This window comes from Monodelphis domestica, chromosome 4 (assembly GCF_027887165.1).
Source record: "Monodelphis domestica isolate mMonDom1 chromosome 4, mMonDom1.pri, whole genome shotgun sequence".
Taxonomy (NCBI): Eukaryota; Metazoa; Chordata; class Mammalia; order Didelphimorphia; family Didelphidae; genus Monodelphis; species Monodelphis domestica.
In genome coordinates, this window is record NC_077230.1 from 162,503,389 (window position 1) to 162,522,512 (window position 19,124).

The 19,124-nt window shown below is 37.2% G+C and overlaps 2 protein-coding genes across 2 annotated transcripts in view; one reads left to right on the plus strand and one right to left on the minus strand.

The window, feature by feature from the left end:
- The window catches only part of GALNT5 (polypeptide N-acetylgalactosaminyltransferase 5), a 76,272-nt gene extending 67,767 nt beyond the window's left edge, over positions 1-8,505 (plus strand). Inside the window, exon 10 of the mRNA XM_056793884.1 lies at positions 1,313-8,505. Within this exon, the coding sequence (XP_056649862.1) occupies positions 1,313-1,453 (141 nt within the window). The 3' untranslated portion in view covers positions 1,454-8,505. The remainder of the gene's footprint in view (positions 1-1,312) is intronic.
- A 2,185-nt stretch (positions 8,506-10,690) lies between these two features.
- ERMN (ermin) lies at positions 10,691-18,254 on the minus strand. The gene is made up of 3 exons (XM_001373422.5): positions 17,739-18,254; positions 17,251-17,328; positions 10,691-14,362 (listed from the first exon to the last, which is right to left on the minus strand). The coding sequence occupies exons 1-3, from the start codon at positions 17,980-17,982 to the stop codon at positions 13,815-13,817; spliced, it is 870 nt and encodes a 289-aa protein (XP_001373459.3). The 5' UTR covers positions 17,983-18,254; the 3' UTR covers positions 10,691-13,814.
- Positions 18,255-19,124: the final 870 nt, after the last annotated feature.

Sequence of the window (19,124 nt, forward strand, 5' to 3'; positions counted from 1 at the left end):
TCATTAGCATTTAGGACCAGTGCATTATTGGGCTACACGATTTTTAACACTATTAATTTATTAACTCTGTTGCATGATATAAGAGAAGGTACCATTCTAAAATGGCATCAAGAAGGCATCTCCCTGGGTCATTGGGTTGTTCCAATTGGGAAAGAAACATCTAAATTGTCTCCACAGAAGGTATTAAGGTTCTGTGCTCAGGATCCCCCTCCCATCCTACATAATTGAGTGTTGGTAAAGTAAGGAATACTTGGAGAATCAGTTCTTCAATATCATATGTGGGACATCCAATCTGGATGATCCATAAGGATTTTGTTTTATATCATAATGCCATAGACTAACTTCCTCCCATCAGTGAATACATTCCTATACCACTTCTTTCCCACATTTTGTCAGCCAATGTATATTCAGATAATGCAAATTAATTGTACTAATCATCTTTAAAAGATATAAATAGAAAGGTAAATCTGAATTCAATATCTTAAGAGCATTTTGAAACCAAATAGGAGCACCTTTGGGTTCTAGTTTTCCATTGTCATGGATAAATGAGAAGTTATATTTTGGAAAGCATAGATCCATGAGCAAGGATGATGTAGACTACCATATTTGAGGAGGCATGATAATATAAACCTCTGCCCTGCTGGATCTTATATAAACTTTGCTAGAAGTTGCAATAGAAACATAATAGTTCCCATACTTAGAAGATCATGGGCATAGAACTTGACGGGACCTTAGACACCATTTAATCCAACCCCCTCATTTTATAGATGTGGACAGAACTTGAGGCTCAATTGGGGGGGGGGGGGGATGTTGAGTGATTTGCACAAGGTCAAATCCGTAATTCAAGAGGTAGAATTTGAACAACGGTCCTCTAATTCTAAAGCTATAGTACCTTCCACTGAAACTAAGCTGCCTCCCTCATCTAAATGTATGCATTTAATAAACATCAGCTTCTTCTGTCTTGTTTCCATTAGCTGAAATGGATCTTGCCATATTTTATATATGGGATCCTACTTTATAAGGATTTCTTTTGAAGAAGTTAACTACCATTTTTACCACCAAAGAACTGATCTTTCCCTTCCCAGGTATCATGGCAGAGGGAAGTTAGCTCAGATACAAGATAGACACTTCACAGCCTTTTAAAGTTATTTTTTTTAAAGGCCACACATTTATCCTATGAACAATGGATAGGGGAAATACCAAGGAATAATAAAAGTCATTATTGTTTTTGTTGCTTGTTCCAGTTCCATATAAAGGTTGACTACTTAAATGAATTAGTGGCTCCTCATTCCCATATCCTCTTTCTCTTTAGATGGATCACCTTATACTTGAATACTGGGAGCAGCTGAGGTGCTTGGAGGCAAGCCATTCTGGAAAGACCCTGAAGGTGACTGCCTGTGATTCCATGAATCCGTATCAGAAATGGAAATTCGAAGAATACTATGTAGTCTGAAGAGGAAAAATCAGAGCCAAACTGTGATTTTCTCATCTAGTAAGGTCACTAGACATTGGGACAAGGATTTCAAATAATGTCACATTATTCAGTGGTGATTTGAACACTTAATGGCACTTGAGGAAGAAAGTCTAAAGCCACAACAGGATGGTTTCATGTGAATTCATGGTAACTCAGGGGACTGTTTTCCAACTTTGACCTGGGGCCCTGCTTCAGTATTTGGCAACAGTGAATTTACCTGTCTCCTTCAATTATTCTAGAACATCAATATCTTACTCCACAAGCTTTATCAAGAAGATTGGCACAAAATTAGATTTAATTCTAGAATTTTTCTGTGGAGGAAATTCATGGTACTGGGGAAATCTATTTGGTGAACATGGTAGTTTTGTGAGGGCATTTGATGATAACCAAAGATGATCAATCACACCCTGGACTTACTTCTTACTGCCTTCTTTATGTCAAACAAAAATTGCTTTATCTGCTAATTTTCTCTGACTGGCATAGCCTCAGATGTTTACATCAGTCTGAGATATTTAATAGTGGTTTAATAGTTGTGTGAAAACAAGTGGAAGTCTGGATAGCTTTGTATGATCCTTTCTTATGCCATGAGTCTATAAAACTAGATTATTGGTAAAGAAGAGGTCTTTAAATATTTAACCAAACTCTAGCTTAAAGGGTCTTCCCATTCCTCTTTACTCTTCAAATTTCACTTCAATATCTGGAGCTATATTGATAGCTTTTTGGGGTGGTATGGATTTAAAAGAGCTAAAGATCTCACAACAAGAATTAAAAAGAACCAAAGTACCATTTGGAAGAAATTTCTTCTTTCAGAACTATGATTCCACATTGAGTGGCAACACATTTAGAAATAAAAAATAAAACTCAGGCATAAAATCAAAATATAGTGTGGGACCTAAGTAGGCAGTCAGGAGAGACCGGAAATAAAGGAAACAGAAAATAGAATTCTAAAAGGAAAAGGTTCTGTTACCAAAAATAAAAATAAAACTCCTCCCCAAAATCTTAAAAAATTCTCTGAAATTGGAAATTCAATATGACTCAGAAACACACATAGAGGAGTGAGAAATAATGGACTTTTTAAAATCCATAATACATTTGGAGCAAAGGCAATAAGAGGAGAATGAGTTGAACATTACCCAGAAAGCATGAAGAGAAAAATTAAGTGAACCTCTAAATGATAGGAGCAAGGCACATGTTCAGGAGAGTTTGATAATGCTAATAACATATGAAATACTTATTTGTTCAAAATTGAGCCTCTGAACTTCTCAGGCATTCCTGTATTTTTGTGTGGACTATATTATAGCACTTCTGATACAAAATCCAGATATATAGGAATAGAAAAGTTTTAAAATCAAGGTAAATCACGTAAGTCTTAAAATAGACAACCCAACTATTCCTGAAGATAATTAGACACTGTTTTTTTTAAGTAAAACTCCATTGTAGAAACTTAACATAATTATAGTTTAAATTATATCCTGGATGGACATAGTGACACATGGTACATTTCTAACACCATTAAAGAGATAGCTAGAAGATATGAATTCTTCTCCTCCATTTATGTTTGTGCATTGTTTGTTCCCAAAACAACTATCCCCTGAAACTTTTGACACCCCAGAAAGGGGTTTAAAGTTCAGCCTTCCTATTTTACTAATGAGGAAACTGAGGTTCAGAAAGAGCAGTTGAGCTGGACATTGTCAAAGAGTTGGCTGATAGAGCCAGGTCCAGTAGTGTGTATGTACTGCTTCCCTAGAAGGATTGCCAAACAGTGTGCTACTATATTATAAATAATCATATCAGAATTCTTATAAGAATTGCATAAACCTTCAGGGAGGTATAGGGAAAACAAGGCTGTTTTTCACCTGATAATGCTTTTGCTGTTGTTTGGATCAGAGACATGAGTAGGGTGGGATAACTTGGGCTGTATTCCCAGAGCTCTGAATTTATAGGATTTTATTCTAAATAGCTGCTGCTGTTCAATCATTTCAGTTGTGCCCATTATCCCATTTGGGTTTTTTGTGGCAAAAATACTGGAGTGGTTTGCCATTTCCTTCTCCAGCTCATTTTATATATATATAAGGAAACAGTGACAAACAGGGTTAAGTAATTTTCCAAACAACTAGTAAATGGCTGAGACCAGACTTGAATTCAGATCTTTTTTACCCTAGGCACTGCACTCTATCTACTGCACCGCCTGGCTGTCCCAATAGCACTTGAAGTTTATTAGCAGCATAGAAAGAATAGAGCTGTGCACCTTATTAACAAGGATGGTTGAAAAAATAAACTATCTGATGAGAATCTGTAGCATGCTTCCCCTGCCCCTTGACTAGATTATCCCTATTGTTCACACTTGCAGAATTTGTCCAAGGCACAAAAATTCCTAGTTATGGCTCTGGGTTCAGATGGCAGAACTTCTATGTAAACTGAATTGATAGTAAAACTAGGCATCTTTAGAGCTGATTCACTTTTTAAAATAGCTACTACGCAAAAGTACAACTCTCAGCAAAGATGGACAGGAAAGTCAGTTTTCCTCATTTCATGGAACACTTTGTTCAAATAATTGACACTGAAGATGAAATCACAGAGAAGGGATGGAAAATAAGACAACTCATCTCAAAACAAGAAGCCATATGGAGAAAGTACTTGCCAGTCGCCAAAAGAATCACTGAGTTATTGACCAAGCTGAACATGCCATCCGAGTGTCTCATGTCACTGGACCACCTCAAGTCAACTGTGAAATATTTCAAGCTATTATTATTGTTCCAGCCTATAGGACTTTGCTTCCTTGCCAAAAGCAGATTTCTCAAAGAAAATTCAACTTTGTTCTCCGAAGGACTTGAACCAGTCGGAAACACAGTCTGAGATGTTTAGATATTTTGCACAAAATTATTTTCTCCCATGTAGTCATTGTGCCTTATTCCTGAATTTATCTTAACATATTTATCATATGAAGTTATATTGAACTCCACATTGGGAATGCTGTAAGGGACTGTTTTTTACTACATCTTGTATTTGGTTTTTCATGTGCTGTAGAGTCTAAAATGTATTTTTTTTCGCTATTCTATCACAGTAATTCCATTAATGAAAAACATATGTTAAGCACTTACTATGAGCCAAGCACTGTGCTAAATACTGGGGAAACAAATGCAAAATCAAAATAGTCCTTACCCTCAAGGAGCTTATATTATTATGGGCAAGACAGTATGTGAAGGGGAGAGCTGACCAGAAAAAAAGTTATGGTCTGTTTATCAGAAAGAGGGTGAGTGGATCCACTATAAATTTGTTACCATGGGTCTTCATTGCATTAAGGCAAACATTCTGCTTATCTTTAATCAATTGGCTATCACATTCTTCATAACTACTGTTCTAAACCTTGTCTCTCCTCTGTTCTCCCATGGTATCATCTCCCCTTCTCTCCTGAGGAACTCATCTCATACTTCACTGAAAAAAAAAATGAAGACCATTCATGATGTTCCTTTTTTCCCTCCTCTCTGCCTCACGTTACTCAGATATCTTCCACAACTATCTCCTCCTTCAGTCTTGTTTTAGATGAAGAGGTACTGCTTCTCCATAGTCAATGCCAATCTTTTCCCCAACCACTATTGATCCCATCCCCTCCCCTCCTCTGCAGCAGATTGCTCCATTATGATTCCTGCTCACACATCCTTCCTCCTTTGCTGCTGACTACAAATGCACTTATGTCTCTCCCATCATCAAAAAAAAGTTTTATAAAACCTTCCTCAATCCAACAACCCCTGCTAGTTTTTAAATATCTCTCCTCACTTCTCTGCTAAACTTCTGAGAACCCCATCTACACCAGGTGTTTTATTTCCTCTTAATTTTCTTTTTTAATATATTGTAATCTGGTTCCTGAACCTTATCATTCACTAAAAACTGTTCTTTCCAACATTGCTAATGATTTCTTAACTAGTAAATCTAATAACCCTTTCTTAATCTTTATCCTACTTGGCTTCTACAATCTTTAATATTATTGATTTTACCTTCTCTTGAATATTCTTTCTAGGTTTTTGTGACACTGCTCCCTCCTGGTTCTCCTCCTACTTTTAACTGGATCTTTTCCCAAATCCACCAACTCAGAGAATCCACCAAAGCTATATTGGCCACTTTTCTCTTTTCCCTCTATTTTATCTCACTTGAGCAATCTCCTTAGGTCCCATAGATTCTATTATCTTCAATGATTCCCCAGGTGGAAATGAATATATATATATATTGAATTCTGATTTACGTCCAGAGCTCCAGTGCCACATCACCACATATCTTTTAGACATCTCAAATTCAACATGTCCAAAACAACCTACTGTTTTTATCTTCAAATTCTCTCCTCTTCCCAACTTCCCTACCACTATGGAGGGCACCATCATCCTTTCCCTAGTTACCCAGCCTTATCCTTGACTCCTCTTTCTTCCTCACCCTGAATAGAAGTTGCTAAATCTTGTCATTTCTGTCTTCACAGTGTCTTTCTCATATGTCCCCTTCTTCTCATTCACATAGCTAACCACCCTGGTACTTATCATCACTTACTATTCGAATAGACTTCTTACTTGTCTTTCCCCTCTCTAATCTGTCTTCCACTCAATTTCTAAAGAGATTTTCCTAAAGTGTTGGCTTGATCATGCCAACCCCATTTTCCAACTCATTTAATTCTAATGAATCTCTTTTACCTCTAGAATCAAATATAATCCTTTAGTTGGCATTCCCTTCCTACCTTTCAATTTCACTGCCCTCCACAACACACTACAGTCTAGCCACACTAGCCTACTTCCTGCTGTACCCCCTTTCCTGTCTCTGCCATCTGAATTGACTTTCCTCGAGGTCTGGAATACTCTTCTTCCTTCTCACTTCTGTCTCTTAGTTTCCCTCACTTCTGTCAAGACTCAAACGATACTCATTCAAGGCCTTTCTGGGTCCCCCAGCTGAGTTATTTGAATGTCTGCTTCCTCCATTAGAAAGTCTGTCCCTTGAAGATAGGATGAGTTGTCTTTCTTTGAATCCCCAATGCTTGGCACAGAGTGAGCAATTAATAAATGTTTGATGAATGACTGAGTAGGGCAGTAAATTGACATTTTTTCCAGAAACACTAATAATATTTATTTCATTAAAGTGAGGGAAAGGGAAGTGTCATACCAAAATGGAAAATGGTAATGATAATGCTGCATGATCCCAGAATCCTGAAGCTTAACCCCTCCCAGCAATGGCCCTTATGGGTCTGTTTCAGACAATAAGTCAATAACAGCAACTAAATTGATGGTTAGCAAATTTGTGTACCTTACCTAATACCAGTGACATTGATCCCTAAACTTTCACCACCTTAAGATTTTCTTTTAGCTTTTTTCTTGTCTTTTCTTCTTCTTCTTCTTCTTCTTCTTTTTTTTGATTTGGTTTTTTGTTTGTTTTTTGAGACTGGGTTGCCCTCTCTCTTTCAAGCTAGAAGCACAGCAGCCTCTCTTGCACCCAATTTCTTTTATAGGCTGCATAGAGCATTGACCTACTTAGTTTCTGACCTGTTTACCCCTCCTTATTCAACCTAGCTCCCCTCTTCCTCCTGAAGTCTCCCATATTAGACCTGGACACTACAGATTCCCAAATGATTTAGCCCACCATGGCTCAGAACTCCCAAGCTCAAGTGCTCCACTAGTTGTCTCTGCCTCTTTGGTGGCAGGGATTATAGGAGTACCTGAAGATTTTCAATGACTATAATCACTCATAACTTTGTCTTTAGGCGGGTTGTGCTGAAAAGTATTAGAGTCTTCTCACTATTTCCATGAATAAACAAATGTCTTAAATGAGATACAGAGGGAACCAGACTTCCATCGATTCCTGAAATTCATATTCTGGGAATTTGCAGTGTAATACCTGACTCATCCCAGATTCATTCTAGGATTTTCTCAAAAGGACCCTTGCACAGATGGTTGCCTGGAGCAGGAGGGCTAATGCCCAGGAAAAATAATTTGACCAAATCATAACTTACCTCAACAACTTTCACAGCTGGCTTAGAGCCCAGCTGTCTGACTGCATTTCGCCTCTTCTTTCAGAGTATTAGCCTATAGCTATTTGCTCAAAGAAGACACAGCTGCTGTTGATGCCATCCTGTTTCATCACCAGCATCAATTCTCTTCACTTCTGCTTGCTGACATTCAATCAGTTGTCATCCAGGCAGCCACAAATAGTCATATGTCAGGACCACATCATACTGTCACTTTTGTCACTGAATTGGGGAAATTTTGACTTAGATATTAAAATGCCTTACTTCTGGCATCACCCCAAGGATTCTAGGGAACCAGTTCCCTCTGATCTGCTGCATGGGTGTTTGATTATTCCAGTCAAACATGATTTCTAAAAACATGATGTTTCAGAGATGAACAGGGACCCAGGGGAAGATACCATTTACTGGTCATCTTGGAATGATTTCCAAGGGCATTCATGCAGGAGATTAAAATGTGGGTGTAGCAGATGGTGGAGTCCCTATTTCTTTTAACTATCCTAATTTCTTTTCCAACTCCTGGATTATGGCAAAATAAATGGAATACATATACACACATATATTTGTACATATGGTATGCACATATGTATGTGTAATATAGGAAAAGCTGCACTTTAAAAGGTAACCCCAAAAGCATGACCAATGACACAGGCCTTGATATGCATATACATTTATAAATTTTGGTACTCAATCCTATCTCTAGACCCCAGGCATTTTCATTGGCTGTTCCCCAAGCGTGGAATACTCTTTCCCTCCTCACCTTCCTGCCTTCCTTCAAATCTCAACTAAAATACTACCTTTTATAAGTAGCCTTCTCAAATTCCCCTTCATGCTAATGTCTTCCCTTATTGGTGATCTCCAGTTTATCCTATATGTTGCTTTTGGGACACAATTGTTTCCATGTGGTTTCCCCGTTACACTGTGAACTTCTTAAAAGCAAAGACTGTCTTCTGACTATCTTTGTGGTCCCAGCAATGTAACATGGTAGACAATAAATGTTTATCGACTGACCTCATTTTCAGTACTTAATACACAACAGATGTGGAATGGTGATTTGGTGTATGTGTCCAAGGGAAGAAGGGTGGGGAGGGGAAAAGAATTTTAGAAGAAAATGGAGGAAAAATTCTTTATTCCCTTTTCCCCATCATTTCCAGCCACAGAAAAAGGGAAGCATATATGTATGGTAATCATAGGGAGTATATGGATGTTATGGGCTAGTTGCCACAGATATTATTTCTTATCAATAACTAGTACAGAGTAAAAGAAGGAAGGAGCAAGGTCAAGAGGCCCTTCCTTAGCTTCTTCTCATTTAGGCTCTTATGTTAAATTAAGGGAAGTTACAAAGAATTTTTAAATCCCAAATCAGATAGTTGAATGGTCCTGCTTAAATTCCTTGGCTCCAGTCAACAATCAGATTTTGGACTGCAAAATTCCTTCTCACTCCTCTAATTTCATGTTTGCCAGTCTATATCCTTAAAACCTTTTTTCAAGAAACACCAGAAAAATTCCACATAAGCTGCACTGACAAGACTCTTTTCAACTACCCTGATGCTCCTTGACTGATATTCCAATGAGCTTAGGGACAAAAATAAAAGGCTAGGTGAAATGAGCAGGACCATCAACCTTTACTCCTTTTCTAAGCTCCTGCCTTTATTATGCACACCTGCTGGCAAGGTCACTAACTCCAGGGCTCTTTCTGGCCATGGGTCTCATTCCACCATGAAGGGATTCAAAGCCTTCTGGTAGTTCTGCACCAGCTCCTGTGGGGCTGGAGGGAAAGGCAGCTACCAACTCATTCTGTTCTGTTAAGGATGGTGCCAGCTTCCCCTTTTTCCTTATCCCTGCTCAAGCTTATAATCTCTCTTTGAAAAGAATAAGACATAGAACTGTGTAACCATACCATGTGTAGCCCAGACAAACACCCTTTTATGCTCTTATTTCAGTGACATTTTATAGCCTATTTTTCCCTAAGAGGATAAAACACACATGAGTAAATTCTGCTGTCAGTTAATAGGTAAACATTTTAATGGGTTTGGGGAGGTAGTGGCCACTTTAAACCGATGGGGAGTTTGGAAATGAACTAGGAATTTCCAAAATCAAAATTTTTCTTGTCCCAGTGACTTGAGTTATAGATAATTTGCAACCTGAATAAATGTGAGAGATTTCTAAATGTTCTAGATGTTTTCTGCCCCTGAACAGTTGCTCTATCAAGAAACATACTCTCAGGTGTTTGATATTGTATTTTCCCACATAAATGACTGTGGCATTAGCTTTGAACAATTATAACTACTATCTTCATTGTCTTCATTGGTTATATAGATTAGTCATCCATTGCTCTCTCCCACACATTTATATATTTCATGTATGTTTATTATAGTATTCTTTCCTCTTTGAATAGTGATCCCTTTTGCTACTTAGTCTTGTTACTTTTCTAATTTTGTCTGATATTTACAGAACAGTGAATGGGTCCATATGTTACTTTAATAATATGACCAAGTATTTTATTTATCCTTTTCCCATAATTCTTCCATTATTACTCATTTGAAATGCTTTCCCCTCCATCAATTTTTAAAAAACTAAACTCTTTTAGTATATTCCAAAAGTGTTATAATTTGCAAATGAACATATGAAAATTATATTCAGACTTCAATTTGTTTAAATCCATTAATGCTGAGGAGTAGAAAGTTAAGTATTTTAAATCAGGTATAAAATTTATTTCTAAGATAAATTTTCATAGTCTCTATAAAGTAGAATTCTGTCATATATGTAAATCATAATTTGGTAAACTAGACATATTTAAGGTCTCAGAATTTTTATTTAATTTTACAGAAATAAAAGCTTTTATTTAAAATAAATGATATGAGGGCAGTTCATGGATGGCTCAGTGGATGGAGAGCCAGGCCTAGAGATGAGAGATCCTAGATTTTAAACTGTCCAAAGACACTTTCTAGCTGTGTGACCCTAGACAATTCATTTAACCCCAAATGCCTAGCTATCACTGCTCTTCTCCCTTGGAACCAATACTTAGTATTGAGAGAAAGTAAATTTCAAAAAATAATATAAAATAAATGTTATGGCATGTTTCTAAAGAGAGAAAGTATTTTGCTTTCTAGCTATCATTTACTGATGACTTGGAGAAGCTAATGGCATTATGGAACACCTTAAAGAGTAACCACAATGACCCAGGTCTAGATTCAGAAACATACAAGCATATCCTAACCCAAGGTAAACAAAGCATTTCTTTATTTGAACTGTTAATATAATGATATTTTCTGCTTTTCTCAATGATAGCATTTGATGAGACAAATTTTATATTGACAGAAAAATAAAACATTGCTTGCTTTTAATCCATATTTGCTCCAGTTTCTAAACTTTATTAGAAACATCAGCAGGCCCACAGGGAGCCAACTTTCCTTCTATATTGGAAACCAAGAGCTTTTCTCCCTAGCTCCTACAGGTTTTGCCAGAAGGATCCAGATGGGGGAGAATTTCTTCTCTTTCTTTGAGGTTTTCAAAATGAGGCACTTTACCTCCAAGATTATGGTTTCCTGATCAAAGAAGTCAAATACCCATCAGTTACCGTAACCTAGGGTCATTAAAATCTATGGCCTTAATCAAAGATAGCAGTAGTTCTATATTATAGTGAACAGTGATGTAGAAGAGCATTTATGGTAAAAAGCACGCCCTATTCAAACAGAAGACCATGTTAACCTGGAGAAGCATTAAACATTCACCAGTTACGCACAGCTCATAATTGAACATCAGTTGACAAAAAATGTCCTTGGCTCATTATCATTATTGGTTAGAGTTCAAAGCTAATGAAAACAAAATTACAAGTTAGACATCCGTGTGAACTTCTCTTTGCTCTATGGCCACAAACATTACCCTAAATCAGATGTCATTTCACAAATAAGCGCTCTTTATATCAAAGATGAATATGGCTATGGTTCAATACAAATCCAATTCTACTACTGGAATTGGCCATATTCATACCATAACAGTGATAGGTCAGTAAATTGTCCTTTTATGTGAAGAATAGTGTTATGCTATGCTATAAAGGGAAACAGTAAATTGTGAGGGTAATTCATTCCCCAGAATCCTAATGAAGTATCTCAGAACCTAAGCTAACCACATAATTAATTTAAGACCTCACTTGGATTTGCCATTTCCCCCAATTGCCAAAATCAGATTCACAAAGCTACTCATTCCATTTCCAGGACTCAATCCTAAAAGTCCCCATGAATGCCAACTAAGACTCAAATCAGGTGGTCCCTCCTCAGTGGAGTCTTCCCTGATTACTCCCACCAAAAAGTACTCTTCCCTTTTCAAATGTCTTAAAGCACTTTGTCTTGACCCTTTCTTCATGTTATATTCTCCATTATTTCTGTATATGTATTGTTCCATAGAGAGCCCAATATTTGGAGCCAAGAAGATCTTAGTTCAGATCCTGCCTCAGACATTTATTAGCTATATTACTCTAGGCAAATCTTTTAACCACTCTCAGCCAATGCTTGCTCACTTATAAATAAGAGGGGTTGGACTAATTACCTTCTAAGATCCTTTATAGCTCTAAATCTGTGATCCTACAATTTCATCCACAACCTCATTAAAACAGCCTCCTTGAAATCAGCACCTAGATCTTGGGACACCATAGAGGATGCCTGACCCTAGCAAAAGCTTTAAAAAGCCTTTTGGAAATACTTTTTATTGAGAGGCTATTTGAATGCCCTATCAGAGGTGCCTTCTTCAAAAGGCTAGGCAGAGTATTGTGGTCACCAAAACGATCAATTTTGTCCAAATACTCATTGAATCCATTTTTCATATAGTTACATAATGTTATATAAATCTTTGTTTTAAGACAAGAATTCAATAAAAATGTAACCAAACTGAATGGGGGCTGATTGCACATAAATAAACAAGAATCTATGTAGAGGCAACCCAGGGATTTTCTCAAACTGAAAAGGAGACAAACAAACTGTTGAATTGTTGAACAATGAGATCTGTATTACACTTACACAATAAGGATCTGTCTTTAAGCAGCAGCACCAAAATAGATGCTTGTTTTATGGAACAGAAAATTCGGGATGATATTTATTTGAAACTTCAAGTGAAAAAAAAAGAGCAGGATTAAAATATCTACAAATTAATAGAGGCACTCTTTAGGTCTTCTGCTTTCACATATAGATACTCGCACACACACACACACTGCATTATCTGATTTACTGATAAATTCCAAACCCTGGACCCTCAAACAACTTTGAGGAGGGCAAATAGAACAGCCCAACATTAAAAAGTTAAATATTCTATTCACTCCAGCTATCAGTGAAAATATCACTGAAAATAGTCACTCTGGTCTTACATTGAAAACTTGCTAAAGTAATTATTGCCACGCTCATGATAAATAGCAAAATTGGGCTGAGCTGCTTAGAAAATTTCCCAAGGCCATGTTAATGAGGAAAGGCGCAATACTAAAGATACTTTTTTTTCAAATCATATTAATATTTTCATCTTTGTTTGAAGGGAATATAACGGCTAGCAGAGATTTCCTAGATAAACAAAACAAAACAAAACAAAAGCACCCCCACAGAAGTGAAATCATTCAATGCAACTCTTTGGTCTGGTGCCCAACTTCTCTTCTATCCTGTCCCAATACATCAGCCTTACAATGAGATGGATTCAGTGGTGAACATAATACCAACATTTACCCAATGGAACTCTCCCGGCTGACAGCTGCTCAGCCCCTCCAGCGAGGGGACCCAGTAAATGGTAACATGAAGGGACTGGGCATATAGAATTTTCACTGTTCAGAAGTCCAAGATAACAGTTTCATACCAAGGGAGGGAATCTGAGGGAATGAGGAAGAAACCTTGAAGATTCTTTTCATGGTTCTATGAAACAATGTGCTTCATTTGTACTAATCAACAACTATAAATTTTTGAAGTTTAATACTGGGCTTCCCAAGTTCTTGAGATTTACAGCTGGAAAGATTTTTAAGATAAAGAAGAATCCTTAAAGAACCATCTTCTTCCTTTGGTTTTGCCACTTCCTACCCTTGCCAATTATACAGTCAGATTATTGCCAGATTCACCTGTTGACTTGACTTGTTGCATGATGTGTTAGTAAAGCTTAGACTGTATAAATCCTGTTATGTAAGTGAAGAAACCTAATGCTGCTTGATTTAGACTGACCAAATGTGATTTTTCTTGCTATGACTATTTGCACCCAATTTTCAAATAAAAAAAATGAAAAATAGAAGGTTAAGTTTCCACCAGTTATTATGAAATTATACATAAGAAAAAAGATGACTCAGGTAGGATGGGCACCAAAATGTCTCAAAGAAGTAAATTACAAATGCAGCATGGACTCAAATTCATCAATTCTCTGCTTCGTGTTCCCCTTTTTAATTTTCCGATAGGATATTGTGTTGTATCTTGAATAAGTATGTCTGGAAATATCATTCTTCTTTCCCAAGGCCGGTAGCTCCTCTGGGGTTATAGGCTGTGAATTGGGGCTGCTCAGAGGGGAGTCCTCGCTGACATTGCCTTCCTCCTTGAAGTGAGAAGCTCTTCCATTTCCTTTCTTAAACTCTATCAATCTTACTTCATCTTCTTCTTCATCATCATCATCATCATCATCACCACCATCCTCATTATCGTTATCTATTTCTTGCTCACCATCCTCTACTTCTTTGTCCTGTTTGGTCATCATTGCATCTTTTCTGGGTTGCTGAGATCCCAGCCACTCCAAGTTATCTTCCATTTCTGCTACCTGGAATTCCTCATTCCCCCTAATTCCACCATCTCTTTCTTCTAGAAGCTTTTCAGTGCCACTTTTCTTCAGTCTGGTTGTTTCTTGAACTTTTCCATATGGAGGAATCTTCTCCCACTGAAGTCCTATAGCAAAATCAAGTAGAAGATGAGACATGCAATATACTAAGCTATCTAGTTATTATTATCTGTTGCACCTAAAGATATGAAAATCTAGTTGGGGAGGAAAGGGAGGAGAAATAATATTGATTCTTTTTAAGTTGAAAACATCAAAGTCCACAGGAAAAAAAGAAAGTTTTCATTTATAGAAATGGGGTGGGGAAGGGCTCTCCTCAGATAAAAACTGGTTTTGCACATCTCTTGTCAAAGAGATTCTCCATTGAGAGACTCTGACTAGAGCCATTAACTAGGATATATCTTGTGCAAAAGCTACAAGCTATTCCAGCACCATCCCATGGAGGAGAGACAAAGACCCCATTCAAATGAATTCAACAAATATTTCTCTAACCCTATGGGCTGCCGCAGGCAGGCAGGGAAGGAGCTCACCCCAACATACCATCTGGTAGTTTCCTATTTTTACTAATTATTCTTGCTAACAAGATGCTAAGCTGTTTTTTTTTTTATTTTGTGGTTTTTGTTGTTGTTGTTGTTGTTGTTGTTTTTTCTTCTGTCTGTTGAAGGACTAAGAAGACTGTCAAAAATCTCTAAATTCAGCATCCTGTGGAAAAGCCCCAGTCACCCTGCCCTAGTTTCAGGTCTTCTCCCCATAACTGAACATAAGGTCATAGAGCAAGAGCTAAAAGGGATTTCAGAAGATATCTAGTCCACTCTCCTCTCCTCATTTTCTAAATGTGGAAACTGAAGCCCAGAGAAGTTGTGATATGTCCCAAATAACAAAGGTTAGTATCCACAACAGAATTTGTACTTAAATGCTCTGTCTGCAGAGCTAACACTCTTTCCACTGTACCCCCATTTCTTCCTGTATGGGTACAAGGGTCTAAAGCAGCTGCACTCTTACTTTAGGTAAAATTATGGAATCCATAATTTCAGTGACCCACGACAGCTGGCACAAAATCACATCCAATGCCCAATTCAGCTTAAAATAGAACTACTACCTTTTTTTCTTTCTTTCTTTTTAAAGTAATACTACTCTCTAGGGAAGCCACATTATAGGTGATTTCAGTGTCAGAGCCTGTTGAGTCAAAAAGCTGGTGAGAAGGTTAGACTAGATAAAAATGGAGATCCCTATCAGCTTTAAATCTGTGACCCTATCAGAATTCTTGAGTATTTCCTCATCTTACTTCCTCACCCCTACTCCAAATACCTGGCAAAAAGATAACCATTCTCATAAGGATAACTAGAGAATGGCTTCTTTCTTCACAAAGAAAGTTACTCCATGGTTTTAAATTATATTCTTCTGAATTTCTTTTAGCATTTTACTTATTTCTCATTTTATGACACGGATCTCTTTGCTGGCTTATTTTAATGGATTTTTCTCCATAAGAAAGATGAGAGGGAAAAATCCATGCCTCTAGAACTTAAGACAACTTATTAAGTATTCCCCTAAAAAAGGAAATAGATATTTTGAGAAATGCCAAGAGCCCACCTACTTTAAGAAGACAAGTATTGCTTTTTTATTTTATTAAACCAATATGAAGGTCAATTGAAATATAATGTTGCCAATAAGGTTGCGTTGAACAGAGCTTTTCAGAAAGAGATACACTACTCTAAATGTGTCTTTCCTGTAGTGAAAGTAGTCTTAATATTTGGAACTGAGGGAGAAAGAAGATAAGGAAGAGAATATTATTACAATTAATCTAAAGGTGTCTGAAGTCAACAAGTCAGGGTCATTAGAAGGGAGTTTTGCTAGGAACACATTGCCTTGATAATTAACTGCCCAAGTCCTTGACCTGGCAAACTGCTTTCTTAGAAGTGATATGAGACCTTCAAATTAACTCTGAAAAGATGAGAGCCTTTCTGTTGTTTTTCTTTCCTGAAGCTTTCCCTCCTTCCTTATTTCAGTGTAGTGCATGCCCTTCCCCACTCTCCCAAGCAATCTCTATCGCCAGTCATCATTCAGGTTCTGTGCTTGTCACCTCTCCCTGCAGCCCATTCCATGCTGCTTCACCCCTGAAAATGTGGTAGACTACATTTAGATGACTATCACATCCTTGTCCTTGTTAGCACATCTCTATTTTAAATGATGCTCTAATTTCACAACAAATGGTCTATTCAGTGTTTTGCCTGTGGGGTCCTAGGTATTAATTAGGGTAAATTGGCTAGGCTCTAAAAGCTGCCTGCAACTTTGAGATAAAATGCTGGTGGCTGGGAGTCAGCTTCTGTGAAAAACTACTTAATAGATTTTATTGTGCACTTATAAGGGAGCATGCCTTGAATATAGATGTCTTCTTAAACAGAAGAGGCTCCTAGAGGATTGAATGTGTCGCCAGCTATAGAGTTTGTTGAAATATCAGGTTTGATGGCATTTTTAATCTTCCCACCCACAAAGAAAATGATCATCCTAAGATATTTATTTGATAGGATTTATGTGACTATTTAGAGCTGACCCTCAACAACTCCAAAATTTTCCACAGGATTCTATGAGTATACAAGTTACTCCAAATTATATGTCAATTCTAGACTTGTAGGGCAAGCCAAATTAAAGATCCATTTACATTCCATTGGATGTATAGCACAGATTTTGAGATTGTAAATGAAAAATAAATGTCAGTTGAATGGACAAATATCATACACCACCAGTGCTGAACATTTCAGTCAGCTGTACTAATCCATGCAATCTGTGTCTTGAACTCCCTGGGATGTTTCTAAGGTGGAACTGACTGATAAATCATGACTGACTTATCTGCCTCCAGCAGTCTCAAGAGTTTGGATGCACTTCCTAAATTGCTTTTCTCCCCCGCACACACACCCACACATCCCTCCAATAACCCATGCAAAGCTGTTCCCTATATACAGTCAGAGAATATTGTGTACAAAGTGTGAGTTCTCATTACCTTCCTCTGATGTCATTTCACCAGCTCTTGTTTCCTTAAGGGAGAGACTTGCTATTCTCTTGTGAACAGTAAAGTCCTCTGTTTTTAAGATACAAGAAGATATGAGTTATTATGGTTGAAATGGGACTAAAGATAACAAAAAGCTAAAACTGTTTCTCTCTGTTATTAAGACTAGAGGTCGCATTTTCTTTTTTCCAAATAATTTCACTAAAAATTGATTTTATCTAAGTTTCTATTCAATTTCAAATGTCCTTGCTTATTATAGAAACATCCATTCTGATGTCCTTGATTGTGTAGTTAACATAGTTAAGTTAACATAGAAAAGTAGTCAAATTCTGAACCACCTTACCCTCTTATCTGTTTGGCTAAAAAGTTCCATAAATTCTCATTAAATGCTATTCTTTATTATTCGAATAAAATGAAAAGATGCCATATATGCCCCCAAGTTTTCAAATTGAAATAATAAAAATCATTTAAATGATATTTACCTTCTCGGTGCTTGTCCTCTTCCAAAGACCAAGCCAAATCTCTGCAGATCATGCTTGCTCGAGAATATTTGTTTTCGTCTAGATTTCCTTCAGAGAAAGAATCTTCGGGATTCACATCTGTATCATGGTATTTACTGAGGCCATCAGAAGTGAAAACCTCATCACTAATTTCAGTGATCTCTTTTTCAGGTGACACGTCCCCATTGCATTCAGTTAGACTGGTTTCCTTTGAAACTTCTGTCATGATTTTTCAGTAAAGACCAACTAAGTTGGAAACTTTTGGGGATAAGTATAAGAAATAACTCCCCTTGATGGGTTACTTTATTTCTCCTTTCAAGTTCTAGAATCTAGGAGCACGAATTGTAAACTTTCCTACTTAACTTCCTGTATTTTCTCTAATGTTTAATTTTGCTTTTTTGTCCCCTTAAAGTATCCTTTTCCAAACCAGGACACAGAATAAAAAAGCTAGGATTTGTCTGAGACTTAACAATCTCTTTTTTGCACCAAACTATCCAATCAGCACAGTCTTTGTTGCTTGGTCCTCCCACTTGTCTAATTAAGAAACAATATTATAATTTACATAAACATCTGAAGCAATCAGGCTTTTGTGTTAGCAGAAAATGCTTTCCAACATGGCCGGCCCTGCAATGAACCAAGATGTTATGTCCCCTTATTATAATAGTCCTTTGTCATTCCCCTTGTAACAGGACCCACAATTGTTCCACAGCTTTAATCCAGAAAGAATGACCACCTTAAGTCATGTTAGTTCTGTGCAACCAGCTTAATATTTCCAGGCAGGTTTTGTTCTAGTAAACCTCAGATGCTTTTGAGTAGACAATAGCTTCTTTTCCTGATCACTGAAGAATAAAACCAGCTTACAGTGTTGGCCTTATGCACAGGTGGTGGCCTATAGAGGCACCTATATATCCTTAGATTTGGGGGGAGGACTCAGAAAAAGAGCTCTATTCTTTCCCTAACATTATTTAAATTTTTTATTTAAGTATTTTTCCATGGTTACATATTCATGTACTTTTGCTCCCTTTTCCCTTCCCCTACCAGATCCAACAAGCAATTCCAGCAGGTTATACATGTATTATCACTCAATACCTATTTCCACATTAATCATTTTTGTAATACTCTTTTAAAAACCAAAACCCCACATCCAACACCCACATAAACAAGTGAAAAATAAAATGTTTCCCTTCTGCATTTCTATTCCCACAGTTCTTTCTCTGGATGTGGATAGCATTCCTTCTCATAAGTCCCTCAGGACTATCCTGGAGCATTGCATTGCTATCAGTAGCAAAGTCGATTACATATGATTGTCCCACAGTGTTTCACTCTCTGTGTACAATGTTCTCCTGGTTCTGCTTCTTTCACTTGGCA